Below are 24,549 nucleotides of genomic sequence, written 5' to 3' on the forward strand. Positions count from 1 at the left end.
TCTCCTAGATGTAAACCCCTTCAAGGGAAGATGGTGTCTGGTTCACCCACAGCACCCTGATAACACTGACTCAAGATGTCACACATTTTAGACACTCTGTAAACTTGGTTGTAATGTGTCATTTCGTTGGCATTGTCCCCAGAAATAGTGACTGAAACTTTCCATGGATACCTCTTGTGGCTAGAGCAACAAATAGAGTTTCCTGTTTTTGTTCCCAGGAGAGACAACGACAACTCGAAAGTATGGGGATTTCCCTGGAGACGTCGGGTATCAAGGTCGGGGATGACAAGTGCTACTTAGTCAACCTGAACGCAGACCCTGCTCTCAATGAACTTCTGGTTTATTATTTAAAGGTAAGAAAGCATATAAATAGACAGTCGCAATCCTGATTCATTCACATACAACTCCCATTGGAATCTGGATGTCTGTACCCATGATTTCGTTTTTGTATCCAGCTTAGTGCTCATTAAAAGTAAGTGACCCCCCCAAATAAAATAAATAAATAAATTGCTTTTGCACCATTTAAAAAAAAAAAAAGTAAGAGGATGGATGGTGTGGTCTGGTTACCATTGAAAGTGAAACCTCCCCTCTGGCAACCATCAGTTTGTTCTCTATATTTAGGGGTCTGCTTCTGCTTTTTCTTTGTTTGCTTGTTTGTCTTTTTTAGATCCCACATAAAGCAGAATCATATGGTATTTATCTTTCTCTGTCAGACCACACTTTTGGAAATGCTGGCTTATTTTGTTAAGTGAGAAATAAGACATCTGTTTGAAGTGGGGCACCTGATAGACACTGATATGGGGCACCCCAAAAGACATAGGGTTCCTCAGTTATGGTAGTATAGAAATATATGTGGCAGTTTTTAAATAACTCTCAAGGATTGGAGACCTGGGGACTTGAAGGTAGCTTATCTAACTGTCCACACACCTAAATCTCTAAATGCCAGAGATATTACCCACTTGCCAAAAGTTAAACAGGTGCCTAGTTAAGGATTCTGATCTGCCTTGAGTGAATATAAAAATGCAATGGAAAATAAGCTAGAATTGAAGAAAGGAGCCTCAGTCTTCCATTACCCTTTTTATTCTCCTTTTTCCAGAGACATAAATCTGGTGCAAATAGCCCCTGATTTACTGAGAGTTCACCAATGGACTTAACTGTTCATTTGGGACATGATTAAGGCATAAGGAATTGTGTCCAAAATCCTAATTTTGAAAGACCAAACCTTTCTGTCGAATAGGGAAATATTTACTGTCATGGTGACTCAATGATTTTTAGAGCAATAGAAAACACAAAGTGATGAGCTGTGGACCGCATCATGGGAGTGACAGTCCTCATATGTCTGAAATCATGCTCATCTGTGCATTCTATAACCCACAGGCTGCAGTACTCTGTAATATTGGTATTCGAAACTCATCTACTTTTATCATTTTATTTTATTTTTTTAAGATTCTATTATTTGAGAGCAAGAGAGAGAGTATGAGAAGGGGAGGAGCAGAGGGAGAGGGAAAAGCAGGGAGCCCGACATGGGTCTTTTTTTTTTTTTGGCATAGCACAAACAAATTTATTTACTAACCAAAGGGATGATCCTAATTAAATCAACACTTTGAAATAGATGCATGTAAAATGTTTGCGATAAAGATAATTGAACACAGTAATGAAAAAAAAAAAAGCAGTATGGAGATTTGCTCATTGAACTGAGCTTGTTTATCCTCACAGCTACTTCCTGTCCACAATGATGATGGAATTTTTACTCTACTTTTCCATAGACCCGAGTACAGGTGACATTATTCATGATGCATTCCACCACTAATTTCCCATTTTCCAATTTTCTTGTGATTGTGCTTTCCTTCCCATCCCATTCCTGATGTTGAACCAACGCACCGTCTGTGAAGTTGCAGACAGTCTGAGTTTTTCTGCCGTCAGCTGTAGTTTCTTCAAACTTCTCTCCCAGGTTACATGAAAACTGTGTTGTTTTCAAAGTGCTCTCAGTTTTTATGGTGAGGTTTTTGCCGTTAGAAGAGTTGATACAATCTGGTTTGGCCATTGGACCCACTTTTCGCAGAGCCATTCCCACTCCTACTTCTTTCATGTATTCGTCAAAGCCTTTGCTTTCCACTAAGCGCCATCTTCCTACCAGCTGCTGAATGGTGGCCATGGTAGGCGAGGGCCGGCAGGCCTAGTGAGCAGAGCAGAGTGGGGCGTCGGGAGTGTGGCTTCCCTTTTTTTGGGGGGGGGGTAAAGATTTTATTTATTTGACAGAGAGAGACACAGGGAGAGAAGGAACACAGCAGGGGGACTGGGAGAGGGAGAAGCAGGCTTCCCGCCAAGCAGGGAGCCCGATGTGGGGCTCGATCCCAGGACCCTGGAATGATGACCTGAGCCGAAGGCAGACGCTTAACAACTGAGCCACCCAGGTGCCCCGCTTTTATTTTAAAAATTATATATTTGAAAATACCATTTGCCATGAAATTCCTGTTAGTGATTCTTGAATTTATATAGTTATTTTCAAAGCATTTTCCCTGTCAACTCAGGTGATCCTTGAAAGAATCCTACTAAGTAGTTCGAATTGATGATATTGTCCTAGTTTTGCAAAAAAAAAAAAAAAGAAAGAAAGAAACCAAGGCTCAGACTGTGAAGTGGCTTGCCCATGGTCACATAAATAGTAAGCTGTCAAGTTAACATGGGAACTCAAGATAGTTTCCTGTCAAGTCAGATTTCCTTATGTTGTTGGTTTTTTTTTTTAAGATTTTATTTATTCATTTGACAGAGATGCATACAGTGAGAGAGGGAACACAAGCAGGGGGGGTGGGAGAGGGAGAAGCAGGCTTCCCGCTGAGCAGGGAGCCTGATGTGGGGCTCGATCCCAGGACCCTGGGATCTTGACCTGAGCCAAAGGCAGACGCTTAACGACGGAGCCACCCAGGCGCCCCCCCCATTTCCTTATACTGTAAAACAATATCTAATCACTGTTGGTTGGTGTTGTTTTCTTCATAGTGTTTAAATATTTTTAAAATGTAATTATTAAGGTAAGCTTTTGACCTATTATGTTCCAGATATCTTGCATCTCCCATCTGATTGTTTAATATTGTCATGCAGATGCTATTGGGTTATTCAAATTGATGGTGATAAATTTGTGTTGAGTTACTTGTAAGAATAGGTTTTTTTCCTTTCTTTCACAATCTGTTACTAGGACCATACCAGGGTGGGTGCAGATACGTCACAGGACATCCAGCTATTTGGGATAGGAATTCAGCCGGAGCACTGTGAGATAGATATTGCGTCTGATGGCGATGTTACTCTGACTCCGAAAGAAAATGCAAGGTAAGAGAAATAAATGTCCACTTCACATATCTGTGAGCCTGATTTTCAGAAGTAGACTGCCCCTTTCTGTCTGTTGGCTCAGTTCTATCAAAGTTAAGACTTCACTGGGTTCTTGGGGATATTTCCGATTGTAGGGAGTTGTATGGCAACATTTAGAGCACCAGCTTTGGGGTGGCTGATTCTGCCTAGACTGACCGGGTATCTTAGATAACACACTTTTGTCTAAACTTCTGCTTCCTCATGTGAAACATAGGGCTAAAAGTAGGCAAAACAAATCACTTGGCTCAGTGCCTGACACATATAAATATTTTATTTTATTATTATTTTTTTAAAGATTTTATTTATTTATTTGACAGAGACGCAGTGAGAGACGGAACACAAGCATGGGGAGTGGGAGAGGGAGAGGCAGGCTTTCCACCTGGCAGGGAGCCCGATGTGGGGCTCGATCCCTGGACCCTGGGATCATGACCTGAGCCGAAGGCAGATGCTTAATGACTGAGCCACCCAGGCGCCCCACAAATATTTTATTTTTAAGACTTTATTTATTTATTTGAGAGAGAGAGAGAGCACAAGCAGGGAGAGGGGCAGAGGGAGAAGCAGGCTCCACACTGAGCAGGGAGCCCAATGCAGGGCTCGATTCCAGGACCCTGAGATCATGACCTGAGCCGAAGGCAGACACTTACCCGACTGAGCCACCCAGGTGCCCCTGACACATACAAATAATGAATAAAATTAGTTGTTACTCAGTGTAATACATTGCATAAAAAACAGTTAATCAGATAACTCCATTGTATGAACAATTCCTGAACCAGGCTATAATATATAAGAATTTGAGAATTGACAGGATAGTATATTTACTTTTGGATTTCTACTAAATACTGTCTTGAACTACTTTACAATCAAGTATAAAGTTTATATGAAGTCCTATCAGAATATTCATTAACACACAAACATTGTGATCAGAATACTCATTTTTAGGGAAAGGAAAACCTTACACTCATTTTAAATTATTCTATTAATATTGGCCGTATAAATTTCTAAGTGATGACAAACTGAGACTAACAAGGATGGTATAGATTACTCATGAAAGTTTATAGGTCTTGTGTTATAGTGATATAATTGTTAAGATATTTAATGATGAAATGATGCTGTTCCTTAATTTTTACTTATTCCAAGTTCAAGTAGCCTTCTGCCTTATGCTGTCTTACACTATATTAGAAACTCTGGATTTTTTTAATACTCTGGTTTTTAATTGACAAAATTGCATATATTTGAAGTGTACAATATGATTGGACCATACTCTCTTTTAACACCGTATCTAAAATAATTTTAATCAGCAAATTTTCTCATACCCAATTCCAGTGCCATGTTTTTGTTCCTGCTCTTTGCCCTCCCTCACCCTGCCCAGTCTCCTCCTTTCCTACCCTGGGGGTAGCAGTGCATTCATTCTGGAGTCTTTGCTACAGGCTCTGTGCAGGGAATGCCCAAGTATAGGGACTCAGAGCCTGGTGGAAGAGAATGTATAGAGGCAACAGTGATTATACGGGATGATAAGTGCTTCTTCCTGCAGATCTGATCACTATGGAAATGTGTGGGGTTGCAGGACTGGAGGTGGGGAGATCTGTTAGGATATTATTATGATATTGTCGTGGGAACACAGCAAGTGGCAGAAGAAGTGAAGAACAGAATGTATTTGAGAATAATTTGAGAGTCAGCCAGCTTTAGTGATGTACTTGGGGACAGGATGGAGAGTCAGTAAGAGAAGGTGAAGTCAGCAATGGTTATAGGGTTCTGTCTTGGGAGACTAGATAAACGGTGGAGATCCTGAGCCGAAATAAGGACTACAAAAGGAAGGGCAGGCTTGGAGGATGACAGGTAATGAGTGGTAATGGATTCAGGTTGGGATCCTGTGAATTTGAGGTGTCCTTGGGACATCAGTGTGGATGTATCCAGTTGGACATTGGATTTAAACATGTAGAGTTATACTCACGATATACAGTCAGCCATTAGTGGTGTCGTCTGTCTTCAAAGTGGATCCCAAGTGTGTAGTGGAAGGAGTAAACCAATGTTTTAGGGATGGTCTGAGGAGCCCGGAGACAAGGGAGTCAGAGAGGCAAAGATACAGTGATGGAAGCCAAGGGAGGAGAACATTGTAAGGAAGAAGAGGTCAAAATTGAGGTTAACAAGCTTCTGTTGGGATAGTTAGGAAGACACTAGCAACCTTGGGATGTTTAGGAACCATGTAGTTGTGGGTATAGAAGGAACAAATGCAAGGAGGAGAGAATGGGGGGTGAGGAAGTGGGCTGAGAGTCATGGTTGTGAAGATGGACATGGGATTAGAGACAGAGCCAGGGAGGGACGTGGGGTTAGGGGAGAGTCACTGTGTCTTCAAATCTGTCTTCAAGTCCACGCATTCTCTCTCTAGTCACATCTTACCTGCTGCTTAACCATTGTATTCAGTTTGTAATTTCAGTGTCTCCGTTTTTCATTTGTAGAAGTTTAGAAAGTCCTTTTTTTGGTAGGCCTGGTCTATATTTCTAGAGTTGTGTTTGTACTCCATTGTATGCCTTTTTTTTTTTTTTTAAAGATTCACTGTATGCCTTTAATAATTAGATTTTTACTTATTTTATGGTCTTTGTTTGAAAATTCTATCTCTGACATTGTTGGGGCTTCAGCCCGCCTGTTGGTTTTATCTGCTGATAACTGCTCCGTAGAGCAGCGTGTGGTTCCTCAGGTGGGCTCACCTTCAGCAGGAGGTTCTCTGTAAAAGTCTCATGGCCTGCGAGGGGGCATAAATTGTTGCAAACACATTTTGTATTGGCTTCTTTTTTTTTGAGAGAGAGCGAGAGCAAGCGAGCACAAGAAGGGGGGAAGAGGGAAGAGCAGGCTCCCCACTGAACAGGGAGCCTGATGCAGGGCTCGATCCCAGGACCCTGAGATCATGACCCGAGCCAAAGGCAGACCCCCAACCGACTGAGCCACCCAGGCGCCCCTTGTATTTGCTTCTTAACAAGAACCCCAGGCATATGTCCACTTAGAAATCACTTTTTATGTTACTAATTTCTTGGCTTGGGTACACTACCAAAGCAGGCAATTTCCATATTTCTTTATATTATTGTAATAAGAACATACTATAAATGGCAGTGATGTTTTATATGTGTGTTCAGAAGTATGTGTGTGTGTGTGCACGTGTGTATGCATGCACACACATACCTATAGAAGGGTCCCTTAAAGTTACAAATGATCACAAAAGGTAGCAATAAATAAAAAGGCAAAGCTTATTAGATTTCTCTCTCATTTTCTTTGGAACTGTTTTTAGTTTTATTCTAGAGTAACACTGTCCATTAGAACTTTCTGAGATAATGGGAAGGTTCTATACCTGCAAAGACCATTTCAGTAGCCACTAGTGAGATGGTGCTCTTGAGTATCAAAATATGGCTAATGAAAATGAGGAACTGAATTTTTTAATTATAATTCATTGTTTAAAATAATAAAGGACATTGAGTGACACATCTCTTCCTCATACTGCTATTCCTAGATATTAGGTTATAGATATATTTAGATATGTCTAAATACCCTTCTATCTATACACCTAGATATATTATTTAGATACCTTAATAAACTGGGCAAATACTTTCTTTGAAAACTGACTAATGAATGTTTATTTTTTAGGTAGAAGAGGTGAGTACTCTATTAAAAAATTTCCCCCAAAGAAACAACTTTTCATCATTCTTTGGGCAAAAATATGTATATTTGTACAGATGTACATATACATATATATTCTGATCTCATTTTCCACTTTTTGCAGATGAATAAATTAGTCCATAATTCCGAATAGACGGACACAGACCTCTGAAGCTTGAGTTAGCGTTGAGAGTCATTTTTATTGGCAAGAATAAAGGGAGCATGTTAGTATAAAAGATACACACCAAAGTTTCATCATGTTTATGTATGATCGATGAAAAACATTTGAGATGGTATTACCAGGGTATTTTTATCAATAAAAACTTAGTCCCTAAACTTAAAATATTACTACCAAGGAGGGCTTATTTTCATGTGTGAGTTCTCCTTACTCCGTAACTCTGAGCTGGAGAGTCCTCTAAAGATAAGGAGCCAGATAATGAGATTCTATGAGAAAAGTAACTTACTGAAAAACTAAAACTCAGAATAATCATTATTTTTCTCCACCATACTTCACCTGACAGTTCTTTAGTAAGTTAAGCTTTAATTAGTTAATTATCCTCCTGATTGTTTTAATACCAGCAAAATCTCTTTTTTTAAATGAAGGAAACATCTATAAGAAGACTACAATTATCAGCACTAAAAATTGTGGAGGACTTTTCCTCTCCCCCTAAGAAAAGTCACAGTGGCAAGGCTTTAACTTTGTTAAAGAATCCTTTGATGAGATCTCCGATTGGCAGGAAGTCCTGTGAGATCTGTTACCGTGAGTTATTCACAGCCCCTGGATTCATAGCCCCTGGTAGCCAGTAAGCTGTAACAAAGCTGCAATGCAGGGGAGACTTGGGGCTTCAGGATTTGCTTGAGACAAATCGCAGATGCATAGGTCAGCACAAACCTGGAGGCATGGTGCACACCATCTACTGCGTGCTTCATGCAGGAGAGCAGAGACTCAGAGTTGTTTCCCCCATCTCCGATTATTTGTCTTGTTTTTACAATTTGTTTGGTAGCCATTTAGGATTTAAATCTGGTTACTCTCTTTAGATTCTCCCCAAGTTTTTATTACGGAAAACTTCAAATGTATGAAATAGAAAGAAGAGTATAATGAACCCCCAAATGTCCATCATCCAGCTTCAAAAATGAACACTTCACAGACAGTTTTGTTTTTATTTATACACCCTGCACATCTCCTCCTCCCTCCCCTCTGCGTTATTTTAAAGCAAGTTCCAGATATAACTTTGTATCTAAATATATCAGCTTGTATCTCTAAAAGACAAGTATTCTTGAACATAGCTTCAATACCATCACACCTAAAGTAATTACAAATAATTCCTTACTAATCATATATTGAGCCCAGTGTTCAGATTTCCCCAGTGGTATCATAAATGTTCCTTTTCAGCTGTTTCTTGAAATCAGGATCAAATAAGATTCAACCATTGTCATTGGCTGTTATGTCTCTTTTAACAGGTCCCTCCTCCCTCTATTTCTCCCCCCCTTCCCCGCCTTTTCCTTGCATTTTATTTATTGAAGACAACTGGTTGTTTCCCACAGTCAGCATTTTGCTCAGTGCCTCCCATGACCTCATGTAGCATCTTCCACCACCTTGTGCGTTTCCTAAATTGGTATTTAGAAATAAAAGCTTGATCAGGTTCAGCCCATATTTGGACAAGATATTCCGTAGGCATTCTTGTGTATGTTTCCATTAGGAGCACGTCATGCCTGGCTGGCTGTCTCTGAGGGATATTGGCAGCCCTTGATCATCATTGCTTAGATCACGGGTTTTGATAGTGGTTATAATTCCGTTGTTCCTTCTTTAGGAATTAGTAGAACACCTCTGTTAAGAGAAACTTCCCCACTTACCTCTTTGGCTACTGGGGCTGGGTTCTGTGCTCTTCCCCGTGGCGCTGACGTACTCCCTGGTGTCCCTTCAGGTCCCGTGTGAATGGCACTCTTGTGTGCAGCACCACCCAGCTGTGGCACGGTGATCGAATCCTCTGGGGAAATAACCACTTTTTTAGGTAACATCTTTGTGTTCCCTAATATTTTCATAAACCTGTTTTTCTGTTATCGGAGTATAAAACAAGTCAATTTTCTCTAATGATGGAAAACTCCACAGAATTAATTTACCTAAGAGGAAACGGCGAGATTGGTTGAAAGACTTTGAAAAGGAGGCAGGCCCACCAGAGCATGACCTGGACGCAGCCAGTGAAGCTTCCTCCGAACCAGACTATAACTATGAATTTGCACAGATGGAAGTTATCATGAAAACCCTGAATAGTAATGGTAAGACCTTACCTCCGGATTCCTCCGTTTTTGGCAGTTCCTGTCTCAGCAGTTCAGTGAGGGATGCACTTGTGTAAAGTGGAGGCGTCATTCTGAAATTAAGAACGTAAACTTGCTAATTTCTTTTTTTTTTTAAAGATTTTATTTATTTGTGTGAGAGAGAGCATGAGCGGGGTGGGAGGGGGGGTGCAGAAGGAGAAGCAGGCTCCCCGCTGAGCAGGGACACGGGGCTCCATCCCAGGACCCCGGGATCACGACCTGAGTCAAAGGCATATGCTTAATGGACTGAGCCACCCAGGTGCCCCCAAATTGCTAATTTCTTACAGAGGCCATTGGGGAGGGACTAATGAAACTATTGCAGGGCCTGGTCTGCTCCCTCAGGTATAACTAAGAAGTCCCTGTTTTGAGACTCCTTGTTCCCAAGTCAGTTATGGTAGCATTTCCACAGTCCTAGAGTACAGAATGATCGTGGTGGAATTCCTTTTCAAATTTCCCGTTACTGAGTTCGTCATTTCTGAATCCTTCAGAGCACAAAAATCCCCAGCAGAGGATGAACCCAGGAATTTCAAATGGAATCTAATGGAGAGATAAAGGTCACAATATTTTGGTAAAAACTCAGTTGGAAATTATACCACCAAAGACGCTTATTTAGTAAGCTCAGGTAGCTTTTACAAAAATGATCCTACAAAGAGGGGCTTTTATAGGCTCTTTGCTTGACTTACACGCTGGCCTGTCTCAGATTTTTAAGGAAGAGATTTTCCTTAAAGCCTTGTTTCTAGATCCCTCTTTCCAGAAAGTTTTCAGTGTTTGTATTAAAATTCTTCCCCTCTATATCTAAAAGGTAAGCCTTTATCTCTTCATACACACTTCCGTGCATTCAATAAAATCCACACCACATTCTTTCCTTGATGGCAGTTTTATATATCTGCAGCTTCTCTTGCATCTCTCAGTCTCTCGTCACCAGGCTTTTGCCTGGGGACTAGAAGCAGGACAGGAAAGTTCCTCTCCTACCAAGCACAAGACAGCATTTCTGGGACCAGAACTATTTGACAGGGAAGTATGGTTGAGTTTACATTAAGGAGCACCTGAGAAAGTTTGTTTTTGGATTTTGTCTCCTTTCACTTTCCCAATCAGGGGTTCTTTGAATACCTGAGGATCCCTACCTCGAACCAGGGAGGACCTCCAGGAGCCTCTGCCTGACATGGTACAGGGAGAGCATCATGGTTTCCCAGTGGGGCTCTCCCCTGAAACCATGACTTTTGCACTCTATCTATGAGTCAGCCTGAGAAGAATGTGAGCGTGGCTGGAGAATGTCAGTCGGGTCTCTGGCGTGTCAAATTGGGGATTCGAATTGCAGGAATAAAGACGTTGACCTTTTTAGTCTCTCTGGATTTTTAGCCCCAAGGACCCCCCTCTTTTCTATTATAAAAATGAAGTATGAAGAAGAGGCTAGATGGAAAAACAAGTATGATGTATTTAATATGAAGAATAGAGAACACCGCCAAAAAAGAACATCAGTGAGATTAGGGATGCAGATTAGCTGCTGGGCTTTTGGGCGCTGCACCACAGACTGGACCATAGCTAGAAATCAGGCTGCAGTTCACTCTGCTACTTGCTCACCCAGTTGGGAGGAATCACAGGAGACATTCCAAAGTGATGTTCAGACATCAGAATCACATTGATGGGCCATTTTCCAACGTGCCTGAGCAACAAGTCTCCTATGAGTAATTTTTGGGAGCCTGAATGGATACAGGGTGTGACAGGAGGGTGTGGGCCCCAAGCCCCAGGTGCAGAACGCCTGTTGGAAGAACTTCTTTCTTTACATGAGATTACAGAATTCTAGATGTCTCTGTTGTCTAACAGCAACGTATCCAAGTGCTATCAATTTAATCATCTACGTCCCACATCACACATTTCTAATTTTATTGAGTCACTACGATCTTATCATATTTATATTAAAGCCCTGAATAACCGATGAGTATTTGGTGAGTGTTTGTTAATTCCTCCAATCCTCTTAGCCAAACCAATTAGTCACTGGTGGGCTGGCTTACGGTATTAACATGAGTTACCCATTTGCCTTCCAGAACAAGCCTTGTTCCCCAGTGTTGATTTTGTCTGTTTCAGAATAGTGTTTCCCCAATTCCCCGCATAAGTGGGGCTTCCCTCTGGTGTGCTCTCAGTGCCGAAACGTGGGGGGCCCGCTAGTGTTCATGGAATTCCCCTCTACCACTAGGTGGCTTCCCGATCCTAAGCCTGTCTGCCTGGTGGTCGTCCCCCTGGTGGTCCTATTTGAAGATTCTCTTCCCTCTCATGTGGTTTCAGACGAAGCTCCTCCACAGACACTGGGATAAAGGTTTTAACTGATTGGCATTAGCATGGGGGAGCTTGACTGGTTGTTAGCAGTGCTGCTGACCAATGCTTGTGCTTCTGCTTTGGCAAAATCGAACTAACATGATTGGGAAGAAGTGGAAGTTTTCTGCCTGACAGAAGCACTCTGTATTCCTGATTGAGGCGTGTGCCCTTTTAAGTCGGGACCCCTACCTCCCCGTGTCCCAGCTCCATTGCCTTCCCATTGGTTAAACTCTGGTAGCTGTCCTTGCCCTGTACTTCCCCCAGCACAGATGTGTTACTGCGTTATTGCTCCTGTTACTAATGGCTGGATGACCGTTGGGAGCTCAGCAGTTCAGGACTCTGTACTTGCAGATATCGATTGACCTGCATCGTCCCAGTAATAGACGAGGATGATGTATTTTCAAATCTCTAAATCATGATCGAAAAACCCCATTCACTGGAATTAAGAGTAGAAGCAAACCCAGTATCTGTGTGCATTACATAGTTACATACCGAGATAAAGAATAAACTAACGAAGAGAGAACATTCTATACCATAATAAATGTGGTCCTTTCTCTCTTCCTAAAACACCTCCCTCTTTGGTATCTTGGCTTTAGGCTCCAGGCTCACTGAGTTTCAAAACCCTTCATTCAAGAGGAAGAAAATGATAGGGAGGAAAAGAAACCGTGGACAATTTTTTGATGGCTGGTTGGTTGAGAATAGGCTAAATAGTCTTTGGCTTCTGTCCTAAGCCGTATCATAGAGTCAGATTGACCTGCTGAGTAGGATGATCTGTTTGTAAATACGCTGTATAATGATAAAGGCTTGAAACTGGCTTATTGAAAAGACGGTATCATCAAATACGTCTAAGAGAAAGACTTGTGTTGAGATCAGAGTTCAAAAGGGAAAGACAGACAGAGGGAAATCTTAGCCCCTGTATCTCTACCCAGGCTCTGTGTCGTGTGGTCTGTCCCAGGGCCCCAAGGCAGGGCTTACCGGGCTACGGTGGCAGGCTCAGGGGAGGGGTGCTTTGAGTTGTTCCCTCTTCTATAACTGCTTCTTGGTTTGTGGCCACTGATGAAGCCTGGTGAATAGTTATGTCATGGTGTTAGATCATGGCATCTGCCAAAGCAGTTTAAAGCACCCTTGGTCACGTTGCCTCTGCATTAGCATGGAACCTCGGGGTGAAATCCTCTCAGCCATTTGGGATCATGTGTGTTTCCACACACCACGGACTAACAAGCAGAAATAAGGATTAAATGTCTTACCCGGTGTCTTTTAGCAAAAATCTTAGAATATTAATTTTTATCAAATGGTGTATTCTCCAGTTTTCTCTCTCTGGAAAAGATTTGTGAACACTAATGTAGGCTCTTGAAAACCAGGCTCCATGGAAGTATAAATGGATGGTGAAGACCCTGTCCTTCCTTTTTTAAACCTAGAGCCTAAAAGGGAAAAAGTATGTATTGTTTGAGAAATGCATTTTTAAAATAATTCTGAGACAACTTTTCTCCCCTAGCCCTTACATTTAAAATTTCTTCAGACTCCTTCACCATATTATTCATATATTTTTCATAAATTTACAGGGCGAGGTCAGAAGTTCTAATGCTTTAGAGTACATAGATGTCTTACTCTACGAAAAGCTCTTCCCTCTCCATGGTCTGTCTTTAAGAGTTTGGTATTTTTTAGGAGTTCGTTTTCCATCAGATTTTCAGGTGGTATATTTTAGAGACTCCCTGTCAGGACTCTGTGAAGAAAACTATTTCTGCTTTGGAAAAATGCTGAGTTTTAGAATTTTATATCTGCAAAGAACAGGATTTTTTTCAAATATCTACTCTTTAACAGAGTACTAATTCTGAGCAAAAGATTGGAGATAAGAATACTGTATCAGTTTATTAGTAAATTGATGTCCAACCTCAGATGGTTAGCTCTGATGTGAGTTCAGAACCTGGCTCTGTCGCTTATTAGCTCTGTGATCTTAGGTCAGCATCCTTAAAATGGGAATATATCCACCCTCAGGTATGGTGCAAGGCTTTCATGACATGATGCATGGAAAGGGTGCAGTGCTTCTACCTGAGTGGTGGTCAGTAGCTAGTAGAATTCTTATTGCCATGTGGTTGTCATTTTTTATTAAAACAACTCACCTGTACTCCGTATAGATCTCTAGTGATTTCTTAAATTGCTTTCTACTTTTTGTTTTGTATAATTTAACCTTTTTTTTTTAAGCTAACATACTATCTCTTTCTCTTATTGCTTACATAGAAGATAAGTATAATCTACATGGTTATTCCACAAATTGATCGGTAGGGTCTTCTGGAAGGGTCAGTCAGGAACCATCATTGGATGACAGAAAAGTTCGTCTTACCCTCTTCATTTCCCACTCTATCCTGGAAATTAAACTGAGAGTCAGTCTGTGGGAACAGCACAAGTAGCACTATTTGAATCCCAGGCAAAGGTGTGAGTTGCAGGCCAGTCTGAGAATATGAATCATGTCCTCCCCATCTCATGTGCTTCAAGGAGGAAATACCGGGATGGTGGTTTTCTTATTTGCCATCCAAATAATCTGACATATTGTTTCCCTGCAGTCTGCTCACTTAGAGATGCCAGTAACTTTCTCCTGTGGACATATGGTCAGTGCCTTCTTTCTCCACAGCATCCAGATCAGTGGTCATTGCCAAGCTAATGTCCAGCCTCAGCCAGTGACCCCTACCTACACCACAACCACTGCTGGCCATGGCCATGACCCCTTCGAACAACGTATTTCTGTACTTGTTCACCACATGTATGGTGTTGATCTCTTGGTCTGCAAAAGCAATAAGTCAAAAACCACCTTTTGTTCTTATAAGTGAATTCCTCCCCTCCTTCCTCCTTTTTTTCTGCTTTTCTTTTCGCATGTGAATTACCCTCCTGGATATCAGCACCTGAGAAATTGCCAGACCATATACTCAATATTTTCAAGCATATCCTGTGATCTAGAAGTTTCCTCCCCCACGATAGAAATTCAGGAGTAATGAGATTTGTGGTTAAAATCAGAAATATAAACCCTTCACCATATACTAAAACTGATGCTAAATGGGCATAGAGATTGACTACCATAAAAATGAAATCTTGTGTGGCTGTCTTTGAAGCTGTCTTCGATTTCATGAAGTTGTTTCTCAATGGGTAGAAACGCATCCCCTCTAGCGTCTGCTTATAGTGAATTACTGATCCATCTAAACAGGAGGATGAGCACATCAAATTGAAGAAGCACAGTAGACGTGGGGAATGTTTACATGTAAGGCATTTATCTGAAATGTTAGCAAAAAGGCCGTTGGGAGGATCTCATCTGGAGGGGCCCCTCGGGCGCTCAGAGAAAGCATCTGGAAAGGCTAGATTCTGAGCAGGGAGATGATTCTCACTGGAAGAAGCGCCGACCGGCTGCCCTGTCGTGCCCATCACCGAGGACACCTTGCCTTGTCTCTTGGCTCTCCAGACCCAGTGCAAAATGTGGTTCAGGTGCTGGAGAAACAGTACCTGGAGGAGAAGAGGAGTGCCCTCGAGGAGCAGCGGCTCATGTATGAGCGGGAGCTGGAGCAGCTCCGTCAGCAGCTGTCCCCGGAGCGGCGGCCCCCGAGCAGCGGCCCTGACCGCCTGGCCTACAGCGGCCAGACGGCTCAACAGAAGGTGACCCAGTGGGCAGAGGAGAGGTAAGAACGGGACCTGGGGAACCCAGGGTCACCAAGGGGGATCAGCCTAGCAAGGAAGGAAATCTTAGTCCCAGATCTGGGTTGTTGGCAGTTGCCTTTTCCTTTGAGAGATACTGTCCATCCGCAGGATGTCTGCTGCAGTGTTAGTTGTTAAAGACCACCCCTCTCCCCCTTACGCTTCAGTAAAAATGGCACCACGTGCCAGTACACCGGCAGGTATTGAAAGAGAGAAAGTTTGAATACTCCTGTAGCATAAAAGCATTCCTCATCTTTAAATTTCTCTTACTTTGGATTCTCTCGAAATACAACTGTAACATTAAGAGATCTACTAAACGTGTATTTTCCGAATTTATGGCTCTTAAATATTTATCTCAACTGAGGTGCCGGTGGGAGAAGCATCGTCCGAGAGGACAGTGTGTCACTTGTGGATTCTGTCGTGTTCTTACCGCAGTCTAGGCGCGGTGCTGACCTAAGAGTCCCCGCAGACTGTGCCAGAGGGGCGGTTCTGTCCGTCCCGTAGATAGGGCGCTCACTTTACGTGTCCTCAGTCACCCGTCTGGCCAGTGAGAAGGCCAGCGTGTGAACCCAGATCTGCCTGTAGTCCCCTTACTAATAGCAGTAACAAAAGTAGCATTTGGTGTTTACAGAGCATGGTCCAGGCACCAAGTGCTTTACATGTATTCGTCTCATCTTCACAACTGCTACTCTGTTTGATCATTTGTACCCCATTTCACACATGAGCAAACAGGCTGCGAGGGGTTGAATGATTCCCCCAAAATCATTTTTTTTTAGTATAAACATTCACACATGTATTTTGCAATATTCTTTTTGCACTTAACATTTATTTGTGAACATTTTCATTGTTTTAAACAACCACTACTATGTTATATTAGAGGCCGAATTCCTTTGTATGACATAGAATAATTCTTTGAATTAGTTTCACATTGTTGGATATTTAGTTCTTACTAAAATTTTTGCTTTCATAAATAATGCTGCAAAGAACAACCATGTGCACAAATACTGTGAACATCATTATCTTTTTTTAAAAAAAAGATTTTATTTATATATTTGAGAGAGACAGAGATAGCAAGAGAGATCATGGGCAGGAAGGAGAGGGAGAAGCAGGCTACCCACTGAGCAAGGAGCCCGATGGGGGACTCGATCCCAGGACCCCAGGACCATGACCTGAGCGCAAGGCAGACGCTTAATGACTGAGGCACCCAGGCGCCCCATTATTTAGCTTCTTATTACAGAGTCCTAGAAGTAGAATTGCCAGGTCAAAGTGTAGGGGAAATATTAAGACTTTTGATGCAAACTGACAAGCTACCTCCCAGAGTCCCTTAGCTGGCAAGTCGGGGCAGTGAGATCAAAGCCATGGCCGTCTGACGCCGGGGCCAGTCTCTGATTCTTGCAGCCACACTGCATCTCTCATGAGCAGTGAGACTCTTAAACTGGAGCCACATCCAGGGAAGATGACCCCTAAGAGGAGAAGAGGGAGAAAAGGAGCCCAACCCTGCTTGCCATAATAATGCACTTGATTGTTCTAAATTAAGAGAAAAGAGTCAGTGGCATTTTCCCCAGGAGCTGCCCGCTCATCTGTCTGGATACTGAAGTATGAAGATTTATCCTACTTGTAACACATTACTCTCTTTTTCTGTGCCTGGATAAAAGAGGCAAAGGTTATCAGATGGTGCTTTTTCTGAAGAGCTGCCTTCTCTGCCTTTACTGCGAGCTGGTGGCTTTCTTCTAAGCAACAGAGGGCTTGAAAGTAATTGTGATTGGACCCACTGATACCTTTCTGTTCAGTCTCCCTAATTACTTCTCTATGTCCTGAAGATGGTAAAAGACAAAAAAAGATGCAACAGAAAAAGTGGATTGTTTTTAATGATAGTATTTTTCAGTCAAGTGTTAAAATTTTTTTTCCCACTTAGCTTAAGTCCAAATTGATTTTCTTTGAGGCTCAAGTTCTTAAACATAAGGAGAGTAGCAAGGATGATATTTTGGGGATGTCATCCAAGGAGAGGAGAATGGTTACAATATTTCTTTCACCAGAGTCACTGGATAAAATTAAGATGTCATTAATGATGGACTGTTATATTAGAAGCTGGGACTCTTACCTAAACAAATGTGGATGGCTTGTGAAATACTGAGGGACTCATACCTAAGTAAATGTTGAAGGGCTGAAAATCAACTATATTTAAGAGCTAGTGAGAATTACAAAGAAAATCAGAGATGCCGATTCTTCTTTCTGGACACTTACAATGGAGTGTAGAGCAAGATACAAATACGTGAAAAGTGCATCATAATAGTAAATTAAAAGACAGTTTCATCCAACAATAGGAAGTGTTGCAGTTGCATAATTGTCCCTTTGTCATTGATCCCTGAGCTGAAGAATAACTTCCCAGGGCAGGGGATCTGTGATAAACAGGTGGGTGCCTGAGCAGGGAATGCAGGAGGAGCTGTGGTGGTTAGTGCAGGGTGGGACCCTGTTCCGTGGAGCCTTCTGCAGCAAGATCATGGAGAAGGAAGGATTTCAAGCGAGTTTGAAGGGTGGCGACTGGACGGGCGGACAGGAGGTGGGAGGCATTTTGAACGGGCAGGTTGGTACAAACAAATGGGAAGCCATGGAGCAGAGGAAGGTGTGTTTAGGGGATTACATGAGAGCTGTTTTGTTTGGTCTAAAAGGTGACTTACAGAGGAGGATGGAAAGCTAAGTCCAAAGCTATTCTGTAGGGCGCAGAGGAGGTTTTCAACTGAGGACTGACCTGAGACAGGCAGGGATTTATGTGACTGTCTGGGAGGGAAGAGGAAGAGTGGGGGGGGCTGTGAGGTTATGGGGGGCAGGGATGGGAGCCGGGAACCAGGGGCTACGAAAACAATAGAGAGTTAGGAGATATTTCAAAGAGAGAATCAACAAGGCTTTTTTTCTGGATGTTGTGGAAAAGAGAAAAGACGGAGCTGGCTGGAAGAAGTCAAGTTCGGGTAACTGAAAAAAAAATGGTAATATCACTTAGAAAACGCAGGCAGACGGGATGCATGTGTCATATGGTTTAGGTTAACTTTATATTAACATCTTGCAGTCGGCCTCCTGTATCACTTCTAAGGTGATGAGAAAGGAGTAGAGATTGGGTGTTCCAAGCTCCTCATTGTCCCACGAAGTAAGGGCAGGTGTGTAAATGGTAGAAGAGAGAAGCTAGATGAGGCTAGATAAGCAGTCTGTTAGCCTGGATTACCTCTGAGTTCAGACTCACAGGTGGAACCCAGAAGTACTGTTCCTTTCACTCACTGGGTAGTTTGGGGGTATCCCATGGTAGGCCACGCACTTGTCTGGGAATTAGCTGTAATGACAGACCAAAAAAGACCTGGTTCTCGCCCCAGTGTGCCTGAAGCTCAGGTAATTATACAAATAAATGAGAGTCTAACTAGGACAAATGCTACTGAGACAGAGCACGTGGGGCTGGGAGAGCAGGTACTAGGGTTTTGACCTATATTCAGCGTCAGAACATTAGGGAAGGTCTCACCACGAAGCGCTATTGTGTGGAGTTGAAAAGTTGAATTCCTGCTGCCACAGAAAACCCCCGCTTCTCGCCTTTTACCAGCTGAAGAAATCATGTGAAATGCTTTCTCCTTATGGCCCCAGATTCCTCTCCCCTTCCCCTCAGCCCCAGAAGCACATAAGTCATAATCAGTTATTTTCCTTCCAGAATCCCTTGATTGGTTTTTTGGCAGCAACATATCAAAATCTAGCAGTTTTCAAATGTTAGAGGATTTAAAATATGGTTTTTAGTTAAGTCTCTTCACCTATTTTACTCCTCATCAGTGGTGACCAATAGGGAGCCCACAGTACCCTTGTGGGAGGAAGGAAACATTAAAAAAAAAACAAAAAAAACCAAAACTTTTTTTTTTTTTTGGACAAAAAACAGTTGAAAATTATCTCCTGAAAGGAGTTTTCTACCACTTTCTAATACTATGACTCACTTAGAACCAGGATTACAGTTTCCTTTTCTTTCAGATGTTCTCATTTCCTTTTTCGCTACCCCGCAGGGATGAGCTCTTCCGTCAAAGCCTGGCAAAGCTGCGCGAGCAGCTCGTGAAAGCTAATACCTTGGTAAGGGAGGCAAACTTCTTAGCTGAGGAAATGAGCAAGCTCACTGACTACCAAGTGACTCTGCAGATCCCTGCCGCAAACCTCAGCGCCAATAGGAAGGTAAGAGTGTTTTTAAAGAAAATGAGAGCAAAATGCACAACTTATGTACTGTAAGATAGAATACACACCTGACATCCAAAAGAACATCCATGAGGAGATCTTGATGTGAGTCAGAGTATTTATTCTTTTTTTTTTTTTTAAAGATTTTATTTATTTGAGAGAGAGAGAATGAGAGAGAGCACATGAGAGGGGGGAGGGTCAGAGGGAGAAGCAGAGGGAGCCTGCTTCTCCCTCTCCCTCTCCTGCTCCCCCTGCTTGTGCTCTCTTTCTGTCAAATAAATAAATAAAATCTATAAAAAAAGAAAAACAGACTTCCGCTATATTAATATAACATTGTTTGCCAACTAGGCTTCAACAGTAAAAATTAAAAAAAAAAAAAAAAAAAAAGATTTCCTCTATACATCGCCCCCCCCGGAGTTTATGTGCCCTCAGATATGTTAAAATTAGAAATATATATAAGTAATTCCTCTTGCTTTTCTCTTTCCTATGACTGGTCCTTTCTGGAATGAGAGGTATATGTTTTGTTATGGTACCATTTTTAAGAGTGGATTCTACAAGAAAGGAAGACTTGTATAATACCTTTTTTTTGTACACAGAACAACTTTTTGCAGTCATTGGGAAGTTTACCATCATTTCAACTTCAAGGATTTTTTTTTCCTTTAAGAAGAAACTTCAAAAGAAAATAATTTTTCATCCATTTGTGTTTGCCTCCAGCAAGCAAACTAGAAATGAGTCAGGGAGTATTTCATTAATCTTTCTGTATTTTAGTTCTTTGACCAAGCAGTTCTTTGAAAAATTTATCTTAAGTCCACGGTCATAGAAGTGTTCATAAAGACCATGTGCTTTTTGTAGAAGGATGCTTATCATAATGGCCTTTATAGTAGCAAAAATTTGAAATAGCCGTGATGTTGAACAATATAATAATTTGTCAGATGAGTGGTCTATCCAAATAACAGATTTCTATGTTGCCATTAAAAATCATGTCTATGAGGGGCACCTATGTGGCTCAGTTGGTTAAGCATCTGCCTTCGGCTCAGGTCATGATCCCAGAGTCCTGGGATCAAGCCTCTGCATCCGGCTCCCTGCTCAGCAGGGAGTCTGCTTCTCCCTCTGCCCCCTGCTCATGCTCTCTCTCTTTCTCTCTCTTTCTCAAATAAATAAATAAAATCTTTTTTTAAAAGAAAACAAATCATGTCTGTGAGGAATATTTAACAACACAAGGAGATGATCATAATATAAAAACTGTGGAGAGAGGATCAGGATAGGAGATTTACAGTTTTGTTTGGTTCTGCTTATGATAAAAGTAAAAAGCATATGCATGGGTATACACAGAAGATTTCATTAATCTTTTTGCATCTTAGTTGAAAATAAGCCAGAATGTTCCCTAGGTGGTAGAATTTCATATTCTTTCTGTATACATTATGTGTCTTTTTCAAACTTGCTACTTGACAGTTACATATTTAACAATCCAAAAAGCCGTAACAAGGCTCATTTCGTTTGTTGTGTGTTTTTGTTTTCCTTCACTCTGCAGAGAGGAGCCATCGTGAGTGAGCCAGCTATTCAAGTGAGGAGGAAAGGAAAGGGCACCCAAGTTTGGACCATTGAGAAGCTGGAGAATAAATTAATTGATATGAGAGACCTTTATCAAGAATGGAAGGAAAAAATTCCTGAGGTAAAAGAGATAAATGTCAAGGAGATTTGACCATGTCGAAAGCGCAGAATGTAAGTGATAATCACCGTCAGAACACACACATGCGTGGCGGTGACTATCTGCGGTCGTACTTGGGACATTGATATTAGAAAACTAACGTAGAAGTGACCTTGAAAGGGGTCCTAAGTTGAATCAGTCATAGAACATGCAATCCCCACATGGACAGGAACTAAATGAAGAGAACACGTGACATATTCTTAGTTGGCAGAGTTTTTGTTACATTTCAAGTGAAGTGAAATAGAACAAAGCAAATCTGTGCTGTTTGGTCAGTGTTGTGACAAATCCACATGGATGGAGCCAGCTTGGATTTAGTATTCATTAGCATGTGTTCATGCTCCCCCAGCTGTGATCGTGGCTGGGGAGGTTACAAAGAATAATTTTAGAAAGCACAATCCATCTTTTTGGATACTAGTAATGGAAAAGAAGCCTCGGTGAAGGAAATGGGGCAAAGCACAGGGAATGGAGTGAAAAAGGCTGCACGTGGGGTGTGATAGGGAAGAGAGTCAGTGACTAAGGAAGAGCTCTCCCCGCAGACATCATGTAGCCCCCCAGCTGTCAAGACCCTCCCATGTGCTACTTTTGTTTTATTTTTGCAACATGATTGTAATATTACTTTTTTAATTTCTTTGGATAAATGCTTTCTTTTTTAAGAAACATTTTTTTTAAAACATAGTTTTAAATAATATTATCCAAGTTGGTGTTTTGTTTCCTGCTCGCCTCCCCCACGCCCCCCTACCCCATTAGGCAAAGCGTCTCTATGGGAAACGAGGTGACCCTTTCTATGAAGCCCAAGAGAATCACAACCTAATTGGTGTCGCTAATGTGTTCTTGGAGTGTCTCTTCTATGATGTGAAACTTCAGTATGCAGTTCCTATCATCAGCCAGCAGGGGGAGGTAAGGACAAGCTATCCTTGGAGGAAACAGTTAAAGGGTGTGTGTCTGTCTGTGTGAATCCAATTTAAGTTATTCTCTTGAGGTATATCAGGAAACTAGGGTGAATAGTCAGGATCACATTCTTTCTTTGCTCCTATCAATAGAAACTATCAAAATTAAATCATGGTTTTTTAAGATTATAAGATTAAAACCATATAAGATTATTACAACAAGTTTATTTATGGTTCATGAGTTTTTTTTCTTTGTTTTAATCAAATTAGAAATCTTTTGGAAACCAGATTCAGCTCCATCCCCCTATTTATCTTCCTTTAATCTCTTATGTTTGTAATATACTCAAATTCCTTCCCGGCCCCTATGTGGTCTTCACAAGATACAACTTGGGAGCATTATTTTGAAATCTAAAGTATTCAAGGAAAATAAGCTTAACCCCTTTTAAAAAACAAAAGAAAACAAAATACTTGAGATTTCAGTTACTTACATGTATTGACCTTATTATGTAGGTCTAAGACATTTTAGAAAATATTCAAGTTCAAACTGTTTGATTTTTATCCATTTCATCAACTGATCTTTTTATTTTAAATTTAGTAACATCGTTATTCCGTAGCTTGCCCTTCCATAACGTGCAGACTTGAAATACTTAGTTATCTCTTGTGATCCTTGGGGCAGGCTGTGAGCAGGATGCCATTCTGCCCAGAGTGAACCGGGAAGCAAGAGCCCAGGTTCCCAGCTGTGGTGTGTACGTGCACAGCTCACATTCTGCGTGTGGCAGCCCCCTGGGGACATTCTGCTCTAGAAGACCAGCGGGCTGGAATTGCTTTTTCCCATGTGAAAAATGGGCACAGCTCCTGTGGCAGAGGAATCCAGTGACTCAGTTCTTAAGCTGGGGTCTGGGCTGGGCTTTGAGTGTTCCATTCATCCCTCTGAAATTATATTAAAAATGTATTAATTCTCAAAGACCATTGAAAAAAAACTTGAGAACTGTTGCCTTCAAACTGATTTCTGCCATTCCCCCTCCTCTGATTCCTCCATATCGGTCTCACTCGTCCAAGACCATCGACGAATTTCTCAAGTCTCTGCTGCCAATGTCAGTGGGGGTCTGACTCCCTTTAAAGACGGGCCTTCCTGTTTAAGACAACAGCAGCACTGCTGGGACGTGTCACTTCCACAGCTCCAGCCGCTGCAACCTTAACCTGTGTTACGAAAGATAACTTGGCCAGTTACAGCGCTCTGAGGGTGCCAAGTGCGGGATAATTCTTGTCCTTCGGTTCAGTTCTGGGCACCCAGCTGGAAGAGGGGCACTACTAACCTAGCTCCTGCCCAGAGGACCACCAGGATGTTGAGGACATGTTAAGCCTTTTGGGGGGGTGGGGAACAGTTTTAAAGGAACTGTTTCCTTGTAACTGTGTCCTTGTGTTTGTCGTTCCTCCTGGGATGGGTCTCCTTCCTCCACGGACCCGCCTCCACCCTGCTCCCAGCCCCAGTGTGAGTCACATACCCATTCTCTGCTCCCAAGAGAGTAGACTCTCCAGGAGCCTGGTGACCGTGTCTTTGGGTTTACTGTTGTAAATGCAGTGTTTCGTGCAGTTCCTGGGTTTACTGTTGTAAATGCAGTGTTTCGTGCAGTTCCTGGCCTACGGCTGATTCCTGGATCAGTTTAACCCATCACAACCTGCACGTATCTCTACTATTTGTCTCGGTAGTCCCATGAGGCAGGTGTTTGGTCAGCAGACTAAATGAGTGAATACATATGAAGTGGAAAATAAACCACTCCGGGTAGAATACGAGAGCAGCCTTTACTCTGTTCGTGGGCTGCCTGTAAAGAAGGATGAGAAGGAAGATGACTCCAGAAGGCAAGTGGCAGAGAGGCAGGTTTGGCTCCAAGTCAGGCAGGGTGATTGCAGGGGCAGGCGATGGAAGGACCAGCTGTGGAAGGCGTGAGGTTCCCATCGCCGGAGCAGGCCCAGCAGCAGCCCGGGGGTCTGGCGGCGTGCTCTCCGTCTCAGGTCAGGCTTGTGCACACGATGCCTGTAACCCACAGGCACTCTGGTCCCTGCTGCAGGTTGCCGGGCGTCTCCACGTGGAAGTGATGCGAGTGACAGGGGCCGTCCCGGAGCGCGTGGCGGAGGATGACTCCTCAGAGAACTCCAGCGAAGGCGGGAGCCTTGAAGTCGTGGACAACAGTGGGGAGGTCGTTCACCGAGTCAGGAAACTGACGTGCCGGGTGAGAGGGCAGGATGGGCGGGCGCGATAAACCACCGTGTCCAGGCAAGGCAGCTCGACAGAAGATCTTGGGAGTTTTTTGTAGAGCGTAGTAAACGTTAAGCTTTCTGACCACAACTATCACGGTGGGCAGTACTTTTTCCAGAAGTGGAGCGCACTTTCTGATGCCAGTTGATGAAATGTTAAAAAGCCCCCGGGCTTTTGGCTGCAGGAAGTGTACG

At 42.4% G+C, this 24,549-nt stretch overlaps 1 protein-coding gene and 1 pseudogene across 1 annotated transcript in view; one reads left to right on the forward strand and one right to left on the reverse strand.

Annotated features, from left to right (window-relative positions):
• KIF13A (kinesin family member 13A) overlaps nt 1–24,549 on the forward strand; it is a 121,873-nt gene that overhangs the window by 61,208 nt on the left and 36,116 nt on the right. The window contains exons 11-20 of the mRNA XM_081827623.1: nt 219–353; nt 3,191–3,321; nt 8,931–9,017; nt 9,116–9,282; nt 11,516–11,635; nt 15,083–15,296; nt 19,341–19,503; nt 21,035–21,175; nt 21,959–22,108; nt 24,168–24,329. Of these exons, the coding sequence (XP_081683749.1) occupies nt 219–353; nt 3,191–3,321; nt 8,931–9,017; nt 9,116–9,282; nt 11,516–11,635; nt 15,083–15,296; nt 19,341–19,503; nt 21,035–21,175; nt 21,959–22,108; nt 24,168–24,329 (1,470 nt within the window). The remainder of the gene's footprint in view (nt 1–218; nt 354–3,190; nt 3,322–8,930; nt 9,018–9,115; nt 9,283–11,515; nt 11,636–15,082; nt 15,297–19,340; nt 19,504–21,034; nt 21,176–21,958; nt 22,109–24,167; nt 24,330–24,549) is intronic.
• On the reverse strand, nt 1,491–2,170 carry LOC102743024 (fatty acid-binding protein 5 pseudogene; annotated as a pseudogene).

Source organism: Leptonychotes weddellii, chromosome 8 (assembly GCF_054177405.1).
Source record: "Leptonychotes weddellii isolate Sample4059 chromosome 8, ASM5417740v2, whole genome shotgun sequence".
Lineage (NCBI taxonomy): Eukaryota > Metazoa > Chordata > Mammalia > Carnivora > Phocidae > Leptonychotes > Leptonychotes weddellii.